Source organism: Oculina patagonica, chromosome 4 (assembly GCF_052425735.1).
Source record: "Oculina patagonica isolate OP01 chromosome 4, crgOcupat, whole genome shotgun sequence".
NCBI classification, from domain to species: domain Eukaryota; kingdom Metazoa; phylum Cnidaria; class Anthozoa; order Scleractinia; family Oculinidae; genus Oculina; species Oculina patagonica.
Genome location: NC_135761.1, coordinates 16,044,316 through 16,067,436, shown reverse-complemented (window position 1 = coordinate 16,067,436; position 23,121 = coordinate 16,044,316). Strand labels below are relative to the sequence as shown.

General features: G+C 39.3%; 2 protein-coding genes across 5 annotated transcripts in view; both read right to left on the bottom strand.

Annotated features, from left to right (window-relative positions):
* LOC144649772 (microfibril-associated glycoprotein 4-like) overlaps nt 1–23,121 on the bottom strand; it is a 60,998-nt gene that overhangs the window by 5,289 nt on the left and 32,588 nt on the right. The gene's annotated exons all lie outside the window — the stretch shown is intronic.
* Nucleotides 7,902–23,035, bottom strand: LOC144649789 (putative oxidoreductase YtbE). Its single transcript, XM_078509378.1, has 6 exons — nt 22,834–23,035; nt 13,732–13,866; nt 13,361–13,468; nt 11,362–11,580; nt 9,301–9,448; nt 7,902–8,727 (listed from the first exon to the last, which is right to left on the bottom strand). Exons 1-6 carry the CDS (start codon nt 22,998–23,000, stop codon nt 8,659–8,661), a joined length of 846 nt encoding a protein of 281 aa, XP_078365504.1. The 5' UTR covers nt 23,001–23,035; the 3' UTR covers nt 7,902–8,658.

Sequence of the window (23,121 nt, the reverse complement as noted above, 5' to 3'; positions counted from 1 at the left end):
CTGAATGTATTGCTCCCAAATCTGTGACACACAAAGAACACAGAGAATAGGCATCAAACGGGTAAAATAAACTTTGCGCAATTCAGTTTATACCGAGTAGCAGGAGGGCATTTTGCGTGCGCATGCGTCGATATGGACTAGTGCGCACGACAGAGAAGTTCTGCTATCGATTGTTTACATATTTTCCACAATTTATGGCCTAATTTCTAGCTCAAAATGAAACGTGTTTTAAGTTTTACTTGCTGTATACAATACTAAGAGTCCTTGCTTTATCTTCTGACAACAACAAGCAAAGTTTGGTGTCGGCGTGCTGTTTATCTGATCGACTTTGGCTATGTGTATTAAACATTGCACGTGGACAAAATGGCGACCGAATGTCGAGAACCTAAATACCTTGCCCATGTTTTTAATAGCCGGAAGATCTAAACGGACAAAGCGCTACGGCTACTTAGTACTAAAGTATAAAACAGCAATTTTAACTATACGATGTTATAATCAAGTATCCCGGGTTTGAGCGAGTGGTCATGATTTTGTTCAGATTTGTCATAAAACTACAATTTAGTCGTTCTCACAATGCAAATATCTCAAAATCTAGCCTTGATCTCCAGCGTCTACCGATGATATATGGAGCCTGAAGTACTTAAACTATCGTCTAATGCTGCGAAGGTAGCGTTAAAAAATGGTCAATTGTGGAAATTTTTAGCTTTCTTTAACGTACGTTCTCGCTGGTTTATCCTAACAGAGAAACTATCGTTTGTGATTATTTCCTTAAACGTGAGCATTGGTCAAAATAACTTCACATTTCGATGATACCACAATTATTCTGTTGAACAAGAAAATAATTACTGCGATCGGTCTTAATTTTAAAGTGTTATGGTAATTCTTTGCTGGTAGACTATTTGTTTACATTTTACTATGTTAATTAGTACATTTTTGGCTCCTTTATCAAAATCTAGCCTTGATCACCAGTCAAAAAATAGCATGAAACGAACAAGCTATATATATATTTTTCAGAAACGTTCTAATAACTGCTGTATAAAATGTCTTAAGAAATAATTTTTAACTATAAACAATGTTATTTTCAATTTTTCATTCAACGTTTATTTCATTAAGTTTGATGTTCATTCTGTTATAAAGGCTGTTTTACTTCTGTGTCGCCTAAATGTGTTTTAAAGAACTGCAGTTCTTGTTCCAGGAAACCCTGTTTGCCAGTCGAGGGCAAGTTGGCTTTGCTTTGGAGTCATCAGTGAGCTGCATTATCATGTGCAGAACACCCAAACATGTCGTTCCCCTCAGGGAAAACCCTTTTCTTTGGTGGCCGTCCCTTTAGGCAAAAAATCTCCCGACAAGCTATAATATTGCTCGCACTCTGCCTGTATTACAGCAATTGATTTGATGTGAAGTTTTGATCCTAATATTTCACACTCCAGCACACGGATAAATGTTTTCCTCTTTTTACGGCCTGTTTAATTTTTGTCGGTGAAGGCTTTCCTACCTGTCCCACATATTTTCCCATTATTTGCAACAACGATCCCGAAGCTGGCCAGAAAATCTGCTTTATAAGAGCCTTGCCACACACAAAACACTTTTTCTTAGCGAAATTTAGGCCTATATTAAATTATGTGACGATAAACAGTACAAAAAACAAAGTTTGAATCTTCCGCGCCATTTTTATTCCCAAGATCACGCGGTCTTTGTACAGCGGTTGCACGCATGCGCACGCAAAATGCCCTCCTGCTATACCGAGTTGTCAGGACAAACAGATTAAAGGATAATAATTATATATATACTGAACTATCAGGATTAGGACACCTCCTGATCGAAATACTAATCAAAACTACTTTAATGTTTATGTTATGGTTCTGACCGATAAATTTCAATTCAGGGCACTTAAATATCCCGGCTGCCCTTGATAGCACAAGTGCGTACCGGTGTATGTGTTTACTGTATAAAACCAAACAGTTTTCAGGGGCACCCAAAAGGAAAATTTTGCTCTAGGTGTCGGAACACCGTTTTTACATTATAGGTGTCTTTTTTGTGCGTTTTTAAAAAGCCTTATTTTTAAACTCTAAGAAAAGTGTATCTTTTCGGGTACGCTAGCTGAACTTTTAAACTTCAGAAAATTTTAGGGAACGAAATATTTTTAACCGAATTTACGAGCCGCTGTTACCTTCTCGAAAATCATAGCTGGTCTTTGTTGTGCCCAAAACGACTGACATTTTTCTTTCTTCGAAAACAACAGGTATTACTTTCCCCCGTGTCACGAAAGTTTGAGCTAAAGAAATCTCAAGTTTTTCATCACAATTTAATCCAAAAATCGTAGGCGATTATTGGTCTTCCGAACAGATATTCACCGAATTAAACGGTCTGTTGGGTGCCCCTAAGTTTTCTTCCTCAAAACGTTTTTATTTTCAGCACTAGTGGTCTTGGAATTTAAGTTTTTCCATATAAGGGTTGTCGTTTGTCGCGATTTTATCAGTATGTTGTGGCTACTTTTTGGGCCATGTCGCTTGTCGGAATTTACCCTGGCAGGGCCTCTGATAAGTACTGAATCAAAATTTTTGGATAAGGAACTTGTTAAACTAAATGCACTAAATCGTTCACTTGTTATTGGTTATTGCGTCCCAGTTAAACAAAACGTTTACTGAAAGACAACGAAATATCCGGGCTTCTGATCGCTAGTACCTCTTGCGAATTCGAGAAACAAATTTTCTGAAATCCTCATGAAAAAAGATGGCTTCGCACTAGTAAATTAATTAAAGCGACGGGGCTATATATATTATATCAGTTCATAATTGCGTGCAATTTAGTGGACAGCATATATAATGGCTTTACACATGTATAGTAACTTAGTTGTGCACAGTAAAACAAAACATATGAAAATACTTGTAGCTCGCTCAGATTGGTGTGATTTTATCAAAATAATTTTTGTTTTGATTATTTTTCCTGACTTACCGTGCGTAGTTCATCCGATGTAAATGCTGATGACGGCCCCCGGGTACGAAATTTCGACTTCTGTGCCACTTGTACCATTCCATTATTATTCCATTTTCTAAACAGCGAGGATCCAATGATTTTTGGCGAAAAACGATATCTAGGAAATTTTTCTGTTGGATTGTAACAGCTGTGCTGTAAGGTTCGGTGATGCCATGTTTATGTTATACGTGTCTTTTTCCCGTTACGAAACATAAACAATGATGTTAATTTGGATATTATTTGCATTTTGGCGTTTATTGAATCAAAATCAATTGTCTGAAGGAACTTATTTACGGTCGGAAACGGTCACAATTCGATATTTTCAAATTGACAAGTCAGGCCAATATTTATTACCCGAATTGAAAAAAAATATATATGAACACAATTTAATGGAAAGTTCGTAAAAGCAAGGAGCTGACTGATGACCTGAGGGTATGAATGACAGCTGTCAGTTTAAATTTGAGTTCTTTTATCCCACATATAATAGCCATTAAATTTATTACTGTTTGTGGTCAGTGTGTTATTTTTAAAAATGAATTAAGCTTGATCGGTCTATGAATTAAATCTTTACACATCTATATTAGAGAAATTTGGATGATAAGTAGAACAAATTCCAACCGTCAGGTATTTTAATTTTTGTCACTATAGCTACAGAGTTGAGTTGACAGTATTGAATAAATTTGAATGTTTTTGATAAAGATATAACTGCAGTTTGAAATTTGTCATTTGCCATTTTGCTAAATAACGCGAGACCCAAATTGCCATTTTGGTAAATCATGTCGAGACCCAAATTAACACAATCCAACCAACACAATCCTGATAGTTTTACCTAAAATATATCGACAATAAAAATTCATAAATTGCAAAGTGTGTTTTCCCAAAAACCAAACAATCCATTAATTTTCATCGTCTGAACTAATTTATTTACGGTCGAATACGGTCACAATTCAACATTTTTACATTAATCTTAACAAACTCTTTATATATTTCAGTTCTGAATTGAAATAACATATCAAATGAAATAAAAGAAAAACTTGTGGTTATTATAATACTCAGAGCATGACGAATGGCCGAACTGAATGGAATAAATACACGGATCCAGAGTTTCAGACTTCCGGTCCAAATTCAAAGGAAAAGTGAGCACTCATTACAGTCAAACCGGATGATCTTTTGATGGGAACTTTGCAATGTTGCGGCGCAATGTTCCAATATTGATTGACAGTTTGCTCGTCGCAACTTGCAACTTTCAATTCAAATTTGCTCGAGCAATTTGCCAAGTTCCGGTTTTCATTTTTCCCGTATGAAATATCATAATTCCACCTCTGTCTCAGAGATGAATGAAATAATTGTCCTATGGTCAACTGCTTATCAACAGACTGCGAAAAATTAGCGACAGGTGTAGTTGAAATCGCCAAACTTGGAATTGCGCTTAAAAATTCAAATTTGCTCCGCAAGTTACGGCTTACGTTTGTAATTTTGATGTAAACTAAGCCTGTCGCTTATTTCTCGCATTCTCTTGATGAACAGTCGAATAAGGGGCAATTATTTTCTGTTTCTTTGCAACAAAGGTGGTACAACCTCGTTTTATACGGCAAAATGAAAACCGGAACTTGGCAACTTTGCTCGAGCAAATTTGAATTGAAAGTTGCAAGTTGCGACGAGCACACTGTAAATCAATATTGGAACATTGCGCTGCAACATTGCAAAGTTCCCATCAAAAGAACATCCGGTTTGACTGTAAGTCAGACCATTGTTAAACATCGCAAAACACAATAGCCTGACTTAATGAGTGCTCACTTTTCTTTTGAATTTGGACCAGAAGTCTGAAACTCTGGATCCGTATATGAAAGCTGACAATAATTAAATTTGTTATTTTCAACTTACTTTAAGCAGTTTTGCCGAAATTTCAGGAAATGTTGTTAAGACCGAAATTGACCAAACTAATCAATAATACTAATAAATATAAGTTAATGGCATCGACATTAATTAACAGTTTCTAACGATCGAGTGTCTTCCATAAACCTAAACAATTGACCGTTTATGTTAACAAAACACAATTTTCTAGATTAATTTGATTTCCACTGAATTGCGCTACCAGCGATATTATCAAAATCAATTTGTGCTCGGCGCGTCTTTCGTTGCTAACGGAGACGGGGACCTTACCAACTTTTTATATCGAGCTCGCTCTCATTTGTTATATGGATGTTGTAAATAAGTGAGCAGTCGTAGACATCTTTTCATCAATGAAGTTACTTTATTGACACAAATCTAACTCTTTACATAGACATTCCGTGATAAATAGCAAATAGGCTACAAGTCACAAACAATTCACGTAGCTTTCAGTTCGAATATTTATCTGGTATGAATATATCTGTCGATAAATATCGAGAACATCTGTGAAATAAATTGCAGAATGGCGATATTTTAAGGTGATTTATCTTTCATGATCAGAGTTTGCTACTTGACAGATATTTAGGTAATTTAGCTCCACTAAGTGTACCGTACACGATCTAATAAACGCCCACTCTCAAATGAACGCCTTGTATCTAATAAACGCCTCCCCTGAAGGGTAAAGTTTGTATTAGACGCCCCCTCTTATAAACGCCCCGTGTCTAATAGACGCCCCCTACAAGCTAGAATTCGTAAGAATAGCCTCAAAAACCAAGAAGGTGCTCCATATGGTAAAATCACGCAATATAGTAAGTTTCTTGCTTGACTCGGACATCGAAGAGCCCAACAACGCCAACATGGTTGACCTCGATGACGTCGATATCAAACTATGAACGACATCTCTAGGCTTTCACCAACTCTGTTTTGTATCTTACTTCGCTAGCAAACTACGCATCCTATTTGTTTTGTTGACGTTGTTACAGTTAAAGTGAATTAAACGCCTCTCTCTAATCAAGAGTCTCTAATAAACGCCTCATATCTATTTAACGCCTCCCCTAGGACCCCGAAAATTTAATAGACGCCCGGGCGTTTATTAGATCATTTACAAAACTTGCGATTTCCACGCGTTGACTAAAACGCGACAGAGCATGAAAATGGAAATCCACTTTTATACGCTCATTGGTGTGTAAGCCAATCAGATTCCGAGTTTCATTAGCATGCTTATGAAGGATAGTTTTGAACTGTAATTTACTTGACCAGCAAATCGAAAAAAACAAAAAACAAAACAAACAAACAAAAAAAACTAAACGGAAGTCGAACCAATGACCTTCCAGATACCGGTTGGATGCTCTAACCAAAGAGTTAATATATATATTTATTATATGGCTACTATAGTACGCGCGCTCTGATTGGCTGCTGAGCGGGCATTATTTTCTTGTAATGTCCGGGCATTATGAAAATTTTTTCTCGGCTCGACGGTTTTTTGAGTTTTGAGTAAAACCTACTAGCGAGGGGGCAGAAACAACAAAAAATGCCGACAAAATATAACTATCTTTTCAATAACTGAAAGAAAAATATAAGCATACCGATACTTCTTTAGTATGAGCGACGAAGAGAGCCACAGAGAGCGAGTTTTACCTCCAGTGTTTTTTCCCTTGATTATACTCTTCTTTTGAATAGTGCTTAAAGGCCATATAATAAATAACTTATTAACCTCGTCCGTTCGGTCATTACAGGGGAATCTCAGACCTCGACCTTGATGTATTGACCTCGCTGTCGCTCGGTCAATACATCAAGGCCTCGGTCGGAGATTCCCCTGTAATGACCTCACTCTCGGTTAATAAGTAGTATTTATTATATGACTAGCTCCGTGCGCGGTCAAGATGAAGCGAAATTCGTGCTCTGATTGGCTATCGAGCGGTCAGGATGGAGCCATCTTGACCGCTCGGGATCGCCCGCTGTGCTCCCGCAAGCGAAAAACCTTTTTTCCGACGCTACTTGAAAAAGCTTTTCGTCGTAATTTTTCGCTATGAAGCTATTTTCCGAAACAACAGAAAGATTTTCTGTCTGTTTCTAGCGAAAGGAAGCCCAATAACAAAGAAATAGGTTTTGAAGCGAATGAGAGCAAACAAATTAAACTACAAATAACCCCCCCCCCCCCCCAAAAAAAAAAAAAAACCCGGCTAATACAACAATTTCTTTGCAAAGCGACTTCAAGACATGATATCAGCTTTTTTTTAGCGGAAAAGGGAGAGATTAAGGAGAGTGACATACCTGAAGAAGTATTCGGCAAACTTGTGTAACATCTTCAAAACTGCATGGAATAAAGCGGACGGCACGGCGAGCCGGGCACCCCGAAGCCTCTGACGCTCACGTCGAATAATGGGTGGGTCAAACACTTAAATTAATGATGTAGAAAAGTTCAAGCTTTTCCCGTGAAGTGGAAAGTCCCTAACACTTTCAACAATCACAATTTCAGCTCGTGTCGCGGCAGGTTTGCACAACTAAAGCGCCAGAAGCGAGCAAATACTCTGCAAAACGTCCAATACTCAAAAGCTGGTGGCCAGATGGAATGGACATTTTTGTTTTAAGTCTTCAAAGTCATCATTGATTCGAAAATTTAAGCAATTTCGATATCATTTTGATGGTTAAAAAGAGCTAAATATCGCTGTTGTCGCATCGTTTTACTTCGCCTTGATTCATTCAAGAATTTGACAGTCACTCATTAAACTTTTAAACCAATAAAATGATTTTAGCGTGCGCCATTGAATGTGCATGCAACCGGCTTCATTTTCAGTGCTCGAAAAAAGTCATATAATAAATCCTTAATTGACCAAGCTTGTTCGGTCAAGATGGCAGGATATTGGCCTCGTTCTTTTTTTGCGTGTCCATAAATACGCAAAAAAGAACTTGACCTCACACTTGGTCAATAACCCATATATATTGAGCCTTGCGGTTATGGCAGGACCTAGTTTACGACCAAGCTGATTTGACAACGCCTCTTTATGTATTTAATCCTAGTAGTCATTTCACTTATGATGTATTCGTTATTGGAAATTCCTTTGGATTTTATCCATTTTGTGTCAATATCGGTGACTAGATAAGGGTTCTTACGGTGAAAGATTGACGACGCCCTGAATAAGGGCGTATAGCAGAGAACAATAACACTGGTTTATCCCCTGGGTGTAATGCAAATTTATTGCAGGTAATTCATTAGCATTTTTGTCATTGATCTTTTCAGGGAAAGCGAGGGCACAGTGAAGGGCCCTCTGGACACCCTTCAACCCTAAATTCTTGAAATACAGTCAACTCTCTGTAAAACGGACACTGTCGGGACCGGCTCCAACTGTCCGTTTTAGAGAGGTGTCCGTCTTATAGGGGGTTTAGTTACAAGAAAATGACTGAAAATTGACTTTGAAGGGACAAACACCAGGTGTCCGTCTTAAAGAGATGTCCGTCTTATAGAGGTGTCCGTTAAGAGAGAGTTGACTGTAATCATAAGACAACCTATTTTCTTGATTAAACGACCCCGGCGTTTATTTCAAACTTTACCGGGTGGACCCAGCGTTTATATGACTAACTCAGTTTATTTGACCCTGTTTTTGATAAGGCAAGGTTTTTTAATCATTATTTTTGACAGACATGTATCTTGCTATCTATCTTGCCTCGCCCTGATCACGATCAAGCACCAGCAGGAACACTTCCTTGCCACAGATCCAGGTGCCGCACATGCGACTTCCACTAGCGGGAGTGTTCGTGTCAAGGAGACGGTTCGACGGTAAATTCCAACTTCTAATCTGTCCAGGGAGTATCTGTTACGTTTGCTAACTCAATACAACATTGCTCCGTTGGCATTGCATTCTGCCAGAGAAAAAAAAAATCAATTACATACTTGCCGTTTACATGTACATGTGCTAGAGTAAAACACTCTTTTGGAACGCGTTCTAATTACACGTCTAGCTACTATCAATCGACCTTTTGTCACATGGTACAAAATCTGTCATTTTAGGCCGCAAAACATGCATTGGGACATTCAGAAGAAAGCGACTCGAACCAGCTTTACCTTCCTTTGTTTCGGATGTCCCACTGCGTAACGTGCAGCCGAGCATGGCTGAATTTGTAATTTGTGGTCGGATCGTGCAAAAGGCCTATCAATCGATCGATCGATCTATCTGGGCGATTAGTTTGAATTACGAGTACGAGACTGAGTACAAGAACGTCTTTTCAAATCTAGGGCTGGTGCTTGTCGATAATCACATTTCACACCAATCTCTTTCCCGAAGCTCTCCTATTCAACTGGTCAGCAAAAAGAAGGGGCAAGGGCTTTAGAGTCATAACTGGGCTAAAATTCAAAAGTCGTACTTATACTCGATCTCGTGCTGCTATCTAGGTTTCTACTGTCACAGTGCCTCCAGTTAGTTTGATAAAACCTACCAAGGTTTTCATATCCTCGTCGCTTATTGTGAAGTCAAAAATGTCGGCATTTTCCTGAATTCTCTCTGGTTTAGTTGACTTGGGAATGGTGATGTAATCTTTCTGTACACTCCAACGAATGAGAAGCTGTGGAACGGTTTTCTTGTACCTGCAAAAGTTAGGAAAAGTACTTCAGTGCTGATGACAGGTAAGGTAAAGGTTAAGTCTGCATACGAGCCTAGTGGCCGATCAGGCGGCAGCTTATCCCGGTTTCCGTAGCATGAAGCGACGAGTATTTTAACCCCCCTTTGGTTGGGATGCTAGTCCATCGCAGGGTCACCCCACGTATTAAATTCGCCGGTACCCGTTTATACACCTGGGTGAAGTGAGGCGCTATGTGAGTAAAGTGTCTTGCCCAAGAACACAACACAATGACCCCGGCCAGGGCTCCAACCCGGACCGCTCGATACGGAGTCCAGCGCACTAACAATTAGACTAACGCGCCTCCCGCTGATGACAGGTATATTGGCCTAATGGCTCAGTAGTGTAGTTGATCGAGAGGTCCTGGTTTCGTGCGTGGCCAGGGTCACAAAACAAGGTTCTATGGTGGAAATGGTGGATGGTTAAGAATTTTCCAGTATAGAAATCTTGTTTAAGTTTAGTTAAAACGTTAGAAAACTATCTTTTATTACTATACGCAATGCGCTTACCGGGGAACCCGCAATCTAATAGGCTTACTATGTCAGGAGCCTCCATTTGCATCGCCCTTGAGTCAACCCTTTTCTGCATCGCTTTATTTTTAGAAACATATTTCCCGCGAAAACATTGCTGCTCCGGGAGACCGCATGCGGCGCAATACGATGATGTAACTAAAACAAATGGTGACGTATGTCGCTCACACTTCCCTTGTCCGTTTTCCTTTATAATTCTTACCCCCTCCCTGGTTTTACAGCCGAGAGAGCCTAGCTACCTCTTAATTGGACAACCTTAAAAGCTAATCAGGTCTTAAAATAAAGAGAAATGGGAAATGGTTGACTCTAAGGGTTAGTATGTTAAATAGAGGCTCCAAGTTATTCACAGAAAGGCTTCCTGAAATGAAAAACAAACTCGTGAATTCTTCACGTGCGAAATACAAATTTGTGCATTTAATGAAGCTTATATGTAAATTTGCAGTGAATACCGAAAACGACATACGGTCTTGCCTTTTAGGTTTTAGCTTTGACCCGACAACGTTTATTGAAATAGCTGTATTCTTCATTATTAAAACACTAGCAATGGTATATTGCAATTCCTGAGTTTTGATTAGTTGACAGACAATGGTATATGAGCTCATATACCACTGACCACAAAAATGGTAGCCGATTCGCGTCAACGAAAACAGCTGGGGAGCTTAAAATTGCAATTCTTGGGGCGTTTTTAATAAAACAATTATTCCACTCGCGCTTGTTGGATATGAGTAGCCAACTCGTTGGCTATCTACCATCTCATATCCAACGCGCACTCGTGGAATAATTGTTAAATATATTTTGAATTGTTTATCACATGTAGCAGCTTGTCATGGAACCTCGGTATTTTGATGTTGATAATTTAAAACAGGCCGATTTTTGTTCCAAAACTACATCGCTAAGTAAACCGCAGGTTTATCCATTGTAGTGTGTGAAAACCCGTGTGAACGTTCAGACACTCACAGCGGTCAAACGCGGCGCGCGTGCGCACTTCCCGCCAAAACTGCTCCATACAAACCTCTTAAATTTGCGAAAACTTTCGCTTTAATTAAAGCCAAAAGTTAACGCCGTCCCTGGAAAGCCCAAAAGTTAAGGTTTATACGCTGCCTATGCATTGGAAATTTGATAATTGATCTCCGCTCAGTTTCCCTGCTTGAAATTTTCTTTCACCAGGCTATTTCTATAATGTTTTCCTACAAAATTCTTGCCAACAGGTTTCTGGTTTGAGTCAAGTCATTAGAAAGTTCGAAGCGCCGAAAACCGGAGGTGACGTCAGTTTTTGCGTTTGACCGCTGTGAAGTGAACGTCACAAAATGTTAGTAGATCGGAACGCGTCAAGCATCGGTTATCGACTTACCTGCTGGCCATTTTAACTAGAATGGGATCGTCATTTTTTCTGGTACGAAATATTGGACAGTAACCCATTACGGCAATTCCTTTCTCTCTACAGTAGTTCACGATATCCTCCAAGCGCCAATAAGGATTCAGCTCAATTTGATTGACAGCTGGAGTAGGAAGCCCCGCCTTTTCCATCTCTTTGAGGTGATTCACGCCAAAGTTGGATACGCCTATGGACCTTAAATGTAAAATGAGAATAAGGCAAGTAAATAGGGAATGAAAACAAAAGAGCTAGGGTGCAATCACAAAAACATTGTTCACTTTTCCTACTTTCTGTGCATTGATTTTTTTTATGTTCCACGTGAATGTTTGTGATTCATTGTATTTTGAAGCAGGCATGAACAAGTAAATTGTATCCTCAGTAACATGACAGTACAAGACCAGACCACAACACCGGAAACTTCGTGCCCTACTCTTTGCGACCAGTGTGTGTTTTCTTTAACGTTCACTGCTGACCAAAATAGCGAAGATAGAGGAGACGGGAAGTGTATGAAAGTGTCCTGCGCAGCGTTACTTGAAGTGAACATTGGATACTGTATGTACTGTTTAACGCTGTAAAGTCCAATGTAAAACTAAACGTTTCGGCAGTGCTGCCTTAATCAGTAGTAAAAAGTGAAAAATGACGTTGCCCAAAAAACAACAACAACAACAACAACAACAACAAAAGAAATAAACGGCATGCAGTGCATGCAGAGGCGATGACATTTAAAAAAAATATCTTTAATATTTTCAGAAAATTTGTTAAAAAAGATAACGTACACTAAATAACATGACAACTTCTGTATTGAATGACTGTTCATCAAAATCGAAACAAAAGTTGTGTTATCTCTTTGCGTGACATCTCCTATAAGCCTGATATATGATATAAGATAAATCTCTTGAACGACCGAGGTCAAACGCGGTCTCGTAATTGTTTTAAACAGAAAAAAATTGCAGAAGAAATCTGTTTACTGAATCTGATAGAACTCGCCAAATATAATTTGACTCTTTCGTTTATATTTTGTATAAGTCCTTTCTAACTTTCAAGGAGTATTTTGCTTTGTGTTCTTCGCGGGGATTTCTTGTCCTAAACTTGACCATTCTCGTCCCCATATGGGGACGAGAATGCAGATAAACATGTCGCATGTGTTTAGGTACCAATCCTCAACCTCGAAAATTCGTCGCCGAGAAGAACCTGGGGACGAGGGTAATTCTCACACCAAACTAGGGCCACAGCATAAGGCGATTTGTCATCGCCTAAAAACGAGAAGTTCTTCTTGTATCCACCGCAGGAAATGAAACTGACGTCGACCGCCTACCTTACGTATCGTCTCAAGAACGTCGATGTTTGTAACATCATACTGCGAAACTATTCCATCTTACCCGTAACCTGCGATCAGGCGTTCTTTTTTTCGAGTAGTAAGTAGGGAGGGGGGCATGATTTCAGGTTATCTTACCCGATGACCAAAGCACAAGCGCCATTTATAGCACCAAAGCACAAGCCGCCGCTAAAGGCCTTTCGACGTGCAAAAAAATGCAACCGACGTGACTGCCAAAATTATCATTTTGTAAACTCCAGTGACAGAATAAGAACTAACAATGGACAAATCAAGATCTCGGGGCATTAAACGTGCATCACAAGTCAACTTGTTTATTGCATTTCATACCGTAAATGCCCCGGGATTGTTTACATTAAAGAGACAGGCCTAGGCCGTCGGCTCGGAGATCGATTCAGAGAGCACCGTGTGGATGTCACGCGGAAAAGAGTTGAGCTGCCGGTGCCTTCCCTGAAGTGAACATTGAACGACTGAACGATGGTCGCAGTGATAAGAGCAAACCTGGCTGACCGGCCAAACAAAGAGAAGGCGTGAAGAAATGAGACTCATCGTCAATTACAAGACCCTGCCACTGAGCGGTTGGGTGTGTTCTCCTGCCAAAAGCACATGCACATCATTACCACAATCGTTTTAAAGTATTACCTTATGAGGCCTTGATCCTTCAGTTTCATCATGGCTTTAAAGGAATCAATGTTTCTCCCCGTTGTAGGAGTATGGATGAGGTACAAATCAACATAACCTGAATCAAGCCTGCAATGACAGTAGTGTATGTTACATCGATCAGTTTGTTACGCAATTTCTCAATTTTTATAAAAATCAAAGTACCTCTCTTGTAACACTTCAGTGGGGTTGGGCGCTTATTCGAGACTGGGCGCTTGTTAACTTTTCCTACCTTCAGGGTGGGCGCTTAATCGAGGGAGGCGCTTATTCGAGGTTGGACGCGGTAACCTTAAATCGCGAGAAATACAAAAGATTGAGTAGTGTATAACAGTTTGCAATAACAATCAACTCACTTTTTAAGACTTGCATTAAATTCCTTCAAGCATTCATCATATCCATGATGCGTTGTTCTAAGTTTGGTCACCACAAAAATGTCTTCTCGGTTTACACCTGATTCCTTGATTGCTTTTCCAACTTCAGCTTCATTTCTGGCAAAAAATAATTAAGTAAATTAAACATAGAAAACTGGAATGAGGCGGCGGAGCGTTTTGGAACGTGGGGGAGCTAAAACTGTCCCAAAAATACTCGGCTGGTTTTCATAATATATATTTCATATTATTTCTAGCAACTTTTGTTTTCTGAGCAGTTTCTAGACCGAAGATCTCCGTAGATTCTCCGATTGTTGTTCGAAAGCCATACGAACGTTTTTGATCATTTTTCGAACTTTTCCGAAGATAAACGAAGTTTTTCGAAGACTTACAAGGAAGTTTCGATGATGATTGAACCCGTTCACGAATCGGAATATTCGAATATCTTGATAAACCAATTTTACGCTGCGCTCGCGTTATTTTCGGCACCAAAACGTACTTCCCAATAAAGGAAATCAACATAAAAGAGAAGGTAACATTTCAAAATGAAGGAACTAATGTTAACACGACGTACACAAAGAAAAACAATTGTTTATTTCAACACTAGGCGTCAAGAGAAAATATTTTCTCTTGTAGGCATATAATCCGAGGCGGAAACAATGTTAGTGATACTTAAACCCAAACGTATGAGTTAAGCAAAGGAATTCGACCGCTTCGAGCGTTGTTCACAACGCGACTTAAACTTAAGGTGAAAAATTTAGAGACATTTAGAGAGGTTAAGCATGACGTTTACGGCAAACGGCAAACGGCAGAAATCGAACTTTTGGTGTCTGATTTTAGCCGTTTGTACAATTTAGGGAAATTGTTTGCAATTACTGTGATTAAGGGATTTTTGAAATTCACGTTAATTTTATGAAGCGTTTATTTCCTAGTTCAAGGTATTTAGAATAACAGCAAGGCCCTATGTTCGCTACCGACAGCAGATCCAGTTTTTGCTTTATTTGGATCCGTTCCGTTCCAGTTTTAGGACTGAAACCATTTGAATCCGTTTCCCTATATGCCTATTCCCATTCGAAGTGATTTCTTTTTGTAATCATATTATTAAATTGCACTGGGTTGTGATACATATTGCTGACAGTGTCTTTTGAGAGCGAAGGAGGATTTGCGTGCGCTCGGTGACTACCTCTCCTTGGGGGCCGGAGAGGAAAGGGTTGGTGGGCTACTCAAAATATTTTTATACGGGAAAGTTTCGCCAGAAGTCCAAAAGCAGAGATGGATACAAGTGTAATGTACTAAATTTCGGGTGGCGGAACCAACCTTCATCAGGTAGCCCTCTTCCACCTAAAAAAGGCTGGTTTGGCCAGACTTCTTTTGGTACAACTTTGTACCCAAAATTCTATGTTGTACCGGTCTATAACTATAGGGAGTACCCCCACCCCCCAATCCCCCCGGGCTACACTGCAGGTGTAACAACAACCGCCGCAAACAGTTTCAGTTTTAGTGAGGCTTCATTTTAGATTAGAGGGTTTTCGGCCTTAATTGTCATAGTCTATAAGATTCGAACTTTGGTTGGACACCGTACCTCACCGATTTCGCTGAAATTTGGCATGCAGTCTTGTTTTAGGGTCCTAACTACCAAATGGATATTAAAAAGTTTCAATTCTTTTTATTTTGGAAAATATCGAGAAGGCCGATTTGAAGCGTCCGTGACGGCTCGCCAACATGGCGGATCGAAGGTGTTCTTGTTAGTTCGACACTGAACCTGCCGTCACAGTTTCTCGATCATACTTGGCATAGTTATAAAGAACTATCTTTCTTCTTTCTATATATCAAAATAGATTTGGCAAATGTTGAGTTTGGATGATCAACGGCCAAGAAGTTCGAAGGTATGTTAACGATGTTTTGAACAGTCTCAAATTTACTACAAAATGAAAGGCTAATAACTCCACTGTTATCTCGATTTAGAAGTAGCCATTTACCATGAACAAAGCTTGTTCATTGGTGAATTGATTCCATTAATAAAAAAATTGGGGAAATGTAACCGTTAAGAATAAAAAATTATGGAACCTCTAGTAAATTGGCCATTTCAGCGCCATTTCAGCGGATCAGCTCATTTAACAGCAAATAATCGGGAGAAACATGAAAGGGTTACAGTCGTTTATAATAAGCAGTTTCCATGTATTCTTTGCTTATCTGAAACAAATACATGATCTTTGCCAAAGATATGGCGATTTTTGAGCGTACGATCGTTTCTCCAAATTTTTATGTCGACAACTTTATTTTATTTGTTGTCGAGATTATACGCTGTTGTTATTCAATATTCGTTTCACAAGAACTTCTGTTGCTCGCATTTCCCAAATCACTGTTTAAGAAATTGCCCATTCCGTAACAGGGTCATTCTTACTTTTTCTTTAAAAATTACTAGGAAAGCAAGAATGCCATAGAACGGTTTTATACTAGTAAAAATACCTGTCAGACAAAAATTCAACTGTTTGTGTTATCTGGCTGTTTTCACAAATATGCAAATTTAGGAATTCTTAAAGTGCCTATCTTTAACTATTTCGCGCTTAAAGATTCCTCTAAATCTTTTCGCCTACCTTTAGGACAAACGAAGTTTTGTGTCTCCAAGCAGAATGCTCGTTATCAGCAATGAAAGTCGAAGAGATACAGAAGCTCGAGTAAAATTCTAACTGCTGTGAAATGAACATCGTTTGAGCTTGACGCGTATTTATAGATTGCTCATTTAACAGCAAATAATCGGGAGAAACATGAAAGGGTTACAGTCGTTTATAATAAGCAGTTTTCAGGTATTCTTTGCTTATCTTAAACAAATACATGATCTTTGCCAAAGATATGGCGATTTTTGAGCGTACGATCGTTTCTCCAAATTTTTATGTCGGCAACTTTATTTTATTTGTTGTCGAGATTATACGCTGTTGTTATTCAAGTATTCGTTTCACAAGAACTTCTGTTGCTCGCATTTCCCAAATCACTGTTTAAGAAATTGCCCATTCCGTAACAGGGTCATTCTTACTTTTTCTTTAAAAATTACTAGGAAAGCAAGAATGCCATAGAACGGTTTTATACTAGTGAAAATACCTGTCAGACATAACTTCAACTGTTTGTGTTATCCTGGCTGTTTTCACAAATATGCAAATTTAGGAATTCTTAAAGTGCCTATCTTTAACTATTTCACGCTTAAAGATTCCTCTAAATCTTTTCGCCTACCTTTTGGCCAAACGAAGTTTTGTGTCTCCAAGCAGAATGCTCGTTATCAGCAATGAAAGTCGAAGAGATACAGAAGCTCGAGTAAAATTCTAACTGCTGTGAAATGAACATCGTTTGAGCTTGACGTGTATTTATAGATTGCGCTCGAGCTCCGTTAATTAAGTTTATTCATTTGGCGATCAGATAAAAATCAATGAATGATCAGAGTTATTAAAGTCCATTTCTAAGCACGAGAGACACGGAAGTTGGTTTCAGAAGCATTTATGCATAGAAATACCGGTTTATTTTTGAGCGGGAAATCTGCATTTATAATAGCTGGGAGTTTGGGGTGTTTTTTGGTGTTGTTGTTTTTTTTAGGGGGCTTGGGGGGGGGGGGGAGGGGGGTGTGGAAGTGGTGCCTTCGTATCCTCTTTTGTTCTTTTACACAGTGGCCTGAATTTGGAACCGTTCGGGGAATTGATTATCAATTACTCTTCGTTATGCCATGTCACCCCTTAATGTGGGAGCGCCGCGCCTCAATTCACGATAAAAAATTTATGGCCGCCAGGTCCATTTATGTAGTTCTCCGCCAGGTCTCTCAATAGGCAGGTTACGAGCCTAGTGGCCTATCCGGCCGGAGCTCATACCAGTTTCCGCAACGTGAAGCGACAACGAGTATTTTTTACTCCACCCGGATGGGATGCTATTCCATCGCAGGGTTACCTCCCTTCCCGAAAAGCTAAAGATTGACTGGCAATCATTTTTTAACCTGGGTAAGGAAAGGGACTCTGGGAGTTGGGAGGCTTTCCAAAGAACTTAACGCATTGTCCCCCAAAAGCTCTATCCAGGACTGTTTGGTCCAGAGTCCAGCGCAGTGACAATTATTAGGCCATCACGCTCCCCAACCGTGAAAGAAAGTGCAAAAATCTGCTTGTATAAGCCCTGGGGTTGTACAGTTTGGTACGAAATGTGGGCTTTTAAATGTGTTAATTAAGTTTATTCATTTGGCGATCAGATAAAAATCAATGAATGATCAGAGTTATTAAAGTCCATTTCTAAGCACGAGAGACACGGAAGTTTGTTTCAGAAGCATTTATGCATAGAAATACCGGTTTATTATTGACTGACGCGGTTAAAAAATACTCGGCTTCTAGCGGTAAATCTGCATTTATAATAGCTGGGAGTTTGGGGTTTTTTTTTGGTGTTGTTGTAGGAAGGCGGGGGGAGGGGGTGGAAGTGGTGCCTCCGAATCCTCTTTAGATCTCTGACACAGTGGTCTGAATGTTGAACAAAAGAGCTCATCTGTTAATAAGCATAATGCGAGCTGATTTTGAAATGAACATGACTTTACGTTTGTGTCATCAGTAATTATCGTGTTCGAAGAAGGCGTGGCTTACTCGCGGCAAGAACAACATAACAGTGAAGCTAACACATTTTCCTCATTGATTTGAAATGAATTTCGAATCAATTCTTTTTAGGGCAAGTTAAAAGATACAAATGTTTTTCGTCCAGATTTTTACAAAAAAAGCAGGTGAGAACTTGGCTGTTTTTGTTATCTCGGACTTTTTTTTTTATTAAAGTCGAACCTCTCGAGCTCCATAAGGACACCTCTCGTGATGCGTCATGACTTACATCACGTATGTCCTTATCGCCGACCTAGCTAGGTGAAGAAAGGGACTACCGTAATTACTCGAATAAGCGCCGCGGCGCTTATTAAATTTTTTACGCCTCCAGTGCGGCGCTTATTCGAGGGCGGCGCTTATTAAAAAGTTTAACGCCACAAAGAATCTAATCCTTTACATTTATTAAAATAGGGTCCCCTGATTGCCAAAAGTCGTCTCTTGCTGAAGATTGTACTGAAGAATGTTCAATAGAAAAACTGAGCGGTAAAACAAGCACTTTGAACTGCAGAACGTCGCTTTTGATGGAAAGAAATGGAAAAGAATTCTGTTTCTAGTTAAACAGATTTCCTTGAATAAACGCCGCATTGGGACTGCGGCGCCGGGGGCGGCGCTTATTCGAGGGCGGCGCTTATTCGGGGGCAGCGCTTATTCGAGTAGATACGGTATGATAGTACAGAGGCTTTCCGAAGAACTCAACGCAATATCCCCCCAAAGCTCGAACCGGGATTTAAAAATCTCAAAAAAGTGTTAATATGAATTGTAAATCCACTCATAGCGGTCTGGCCTTACTAAAACCTGGAGAGAGAAAAGACAGTGGGCAGATAAATGAAAGCTGTTCGAGAGTACGCTGTTGAGCAGATTCTGTGAAATTCCCCTTTTTATCCTTTTCTCTCATAAGCCCTCCCAATTCAAGGCCCATATATTTCTTCCAAGTCAACTGTCAAAGTTTAAGGCCACTTTTTTCCTACCAGGTTACCGTCTTGAGAGTTTTAAATTTTATTAAATCTTGGTGACACTGTCCCTTTAATTCATTAATGTATTTCAAATCAGTTTATAAAAACGTTTTTCAGAAAACAAGAAGTTTTTTTAATTTCGCTTTAAGCCACCGCACCCCAACCACGGATATAAGACCTACCACATTTAAAAGCCCACATTTCGTACCAAACTGTACAACCCCAGGGCTTATACAAGCAGATTTTTGCACTTTCTTACACGGTTGGGGAGCGTGATGGCCTAACAATGGTCACTGCGCTGGACTCTGGACCAAACAGTCCTGGATAGAGCTTTTGGGGGACAATGCGTTAAGTTCTTTGGAAAGCCTCGCAACTCCCAGAGTCCCTTTCCTTACCCAGGTTAAAAAATGATTACCAGTCAATCTTTAGCTTTTCGGGAAGGGAGGTAACCCTGCGATGGAATAGCATCCCATCCGGGTGGAGTATAAAATACTCGTTGTCGCTTCACGTTGCGGAAACTGGTATGAGCTCCGGCCGGATAGGCCACTAGGCTCGTAACCTGCCTATTGAGAGACCTGGCGGAGAACTACATAAATGGACCGGGCGGCCATAAATTTTTTTATCGTAAATTGAGGCACGGCGCTCCCACATTAAGGGGTGACATGGCATAACGAAGAGTAATTGATAATCAATTCCCCGAACTGTTCCAAATTAAGGCCACTGTGTAAAAGAACAAAAGAGGATACGAAGGCACCACTTCCACATCCCCCCCCCCCCCGAGCCCCCTAAAAAAAAAAACTACACCAAAAAACACCCCAAACTCCCAGCTATTATAAATGCAGATTTCCCGCTCAAAAATAAACCGGTATTTCTATGCATAAATGCTTCTGAAACAAACTTCCGTGTCTCTCGTGCTTAGAAATGGACTTTAATAACTCTGATCATTCATTGATTTTTATCTGATCGCCAAATGAATAAACTTAATTAACGGAGCTCGAGCGCAATCTATAAATACACGTCAAGCTCAAACGATGTTCATTTCACAGCAGTTAGAATTTTACTCGAGCTTCTGTATCTCTTCGACTTTCATTGCTGATAACGAGCATTCTGCTTGGAGACACAAAACTTCGTTTGTCCTAAAGGTAGGCGAAAAGATTTAGAGGAATCTTTAAGCGTGAAATAGTTAAAGATAGGCACTTTAAGAATTCCTAAATTTGCATATTTGTGAAAACAGCCAGATAACACAAACAGTTGAAGTTATGTCTGACAGGTATTTTCACTAGTATAAAACCGTTCTATGGCATTCTTGCTTTCCTAGTAATTTTTAAAGAAAAAGTAAGAATGACCCTGTTACGGAATGGGCAATTTCTTAAACAGTGATTTGGGAAATGCGAGCAACAGAAGTTCTTGTGAAACGAATACTTGAATAACAACAGCGTATAATCTCGACAACAAATAAAATAAAGTTGCCGACATAAAAATTTGGAGAAACGATCGTACGCTCAAAAATCGCCATATCTTTGGCAAAGATCATGTATTTGTTTAAGATAAGCAAAGAATACCTGAAAACTGCTTATTATAAACGACTGTAACCCTTTCATGTTTCTCCCGATTATTTGCTGTTAAATGAGCAATCTATAAATACACGTCAAGCTCAAACGATGTTCATTTCACAGCAGTTAGAATTTTACTCGAGCTTCTGTATCTCTTCGACTTTCATTGCTGATAACGAGCATTCTGCTTGGAGACACAAAACTTCGTTTGTCCTAAAGGTAGGCGAAAAGATTTAGAGGAATCTTTAAGCGTGAAATAGTTAAAGATAGGCACTTTAAGAATTCCTAAATTTGCATATTTGTGAAAACAGCCAGATAACACAAACAGTTGAATTTTTGTCTGACAGGTATTTTTACTAGTATAAAACCGTTCTATGACATTCTTGCTTTCCTAGTAATTTTTAAAGAAAAAGTAAGAATGACCCTGTTACGGAATGGGCAATTTCTTAAACAGTGATTTGGGAAATGCGAGCAACAGAAGTTCTTGTGAAACGAATATTGAATAACAACAGCGTATAATCTCGACAACAAATAAAATAAAGTTGCCGACATAAAAATTTGGAGAAACGATCGTACGCTCAAAAATCGCCATATCTTTGGCAAAGATCATGTATTTGTTTCAGATAAGCAAAGAATACATGGAAACTGCTTATTATAAACGACTGTAACCCTTTCATGTTTCTCCCGATTATTTGCTGTTAAATGAGCTGATCCGCTGAAATGGCGCTGAAATGGCCAATTTACTAGAGGTTCCATAATTTTTTATTCTTAACGGTTACATTTCCCCAATTTTTTTATTAATGGAATCAATTCACCAATGAACAAGCTTTGTTCATGGTAAATGGCTACTTCTAAATCGAGATAACAGTGGAGTTATTAGCCTTTCATTTTGTAGTAAATTTGAGACTGTTCAAAACATCGTTAACATACCTTCGAACTTCTTGGCCGTTGATCATCCAAACTCAACATTTGCCAAATCTATTTTGATATATAGAAAGAAGAAAGATAGTTCTTTATAACTATGCCAAGTATGATCGAGAAACTGTGACGGCAGGTTCAGTGTCGAACTAACAAGAACACCTTCGATCCGCCATGTTGGCGAGCCGTCACGGACGCTTCAAATCGGCCTTCTCGATATTTTCCAAAATAAAAAGAATTGAAACTTTTTAATATCCATTTGGTAGTTAGGACCCTAAAACAAGACTGCATGCCAAATTTCAGCGAAATCGGTGAGGTACGGTGTCCGCGAACTTTAAAAAAAGCTCGAAAATTATGGAGTATTACACTTAAGTCTTCATTTCTGGGTGTTAGTTTCAGAAGCACCCAGTAATTAACAAGTATGAACTAACTGAACTCACAAGCTACAACTGAATAACGTTTTCTTACAATTAATAGTGAAAACCAAAACAAGATCAATACGTTTTCCAGCACCACCTGGTACATCAAATGGCATAAGTTTTTCGTCACGCAATCCAATCACTGCTGCTCTCGAGGAACAACCTCTCTCCCCTCCCCTTCCAAAAAAAACAACAAAAAAAGATAGAGAGAAAAAAAAAACAGACAATGTCGCCGTCTGAACTAATCTGCATGTTAAAATTTGTTTTGTCAAGCGAGTTAATACTTGCGTCACGCAATATACAAGGTCTTGGCTCACGAAGTCTTAGTTTGCGAAGTTCAAGTTTTCTAGACACACATAAATTTTTGTGTCACTAATAAGAACAGGCAGATCTAAAATATAATTTTTGGGGTCTTAAAATGCAATTGCTTAAATTGTTTACACACTGTATTGTTTTGTTCACCAACATGGCCGCCTTGTCATGTGGTTGCAAACCAAGAATACTGCGGCTTTCTTAGGCTGTGTCGCAGACTGGCTTTCTGATATGATATAGAACTGTAAAAAAAATTGTAGCTGCAAATATTTTAAGACAAGTAAATTTGAATAAAGAAAGCATTGTAATCGATTTTACTTACTCATAATAGGCTGCAGTATCAATCAGTCGATATCCGCTCTTCAAAGCAAACTTCACCGCGTTTACAATCTCTTCCCCGCTGGGAGCTCTGTACACTCCCAGACCAAACATTGGCATTTTATTGCCATCATTTAATGTGACTTTTCTTGCAACACCTTCGCCTTCCATATTTCCCTGAGCGGGTTACTGCACTGAACCAGTGAACGCGGTCACGCAGTTACGCAATTTTGCGTGACAAAAAACCAAATTAGGAATAAATGAATTACAACATCAGGAGGCAAGGGCGGTC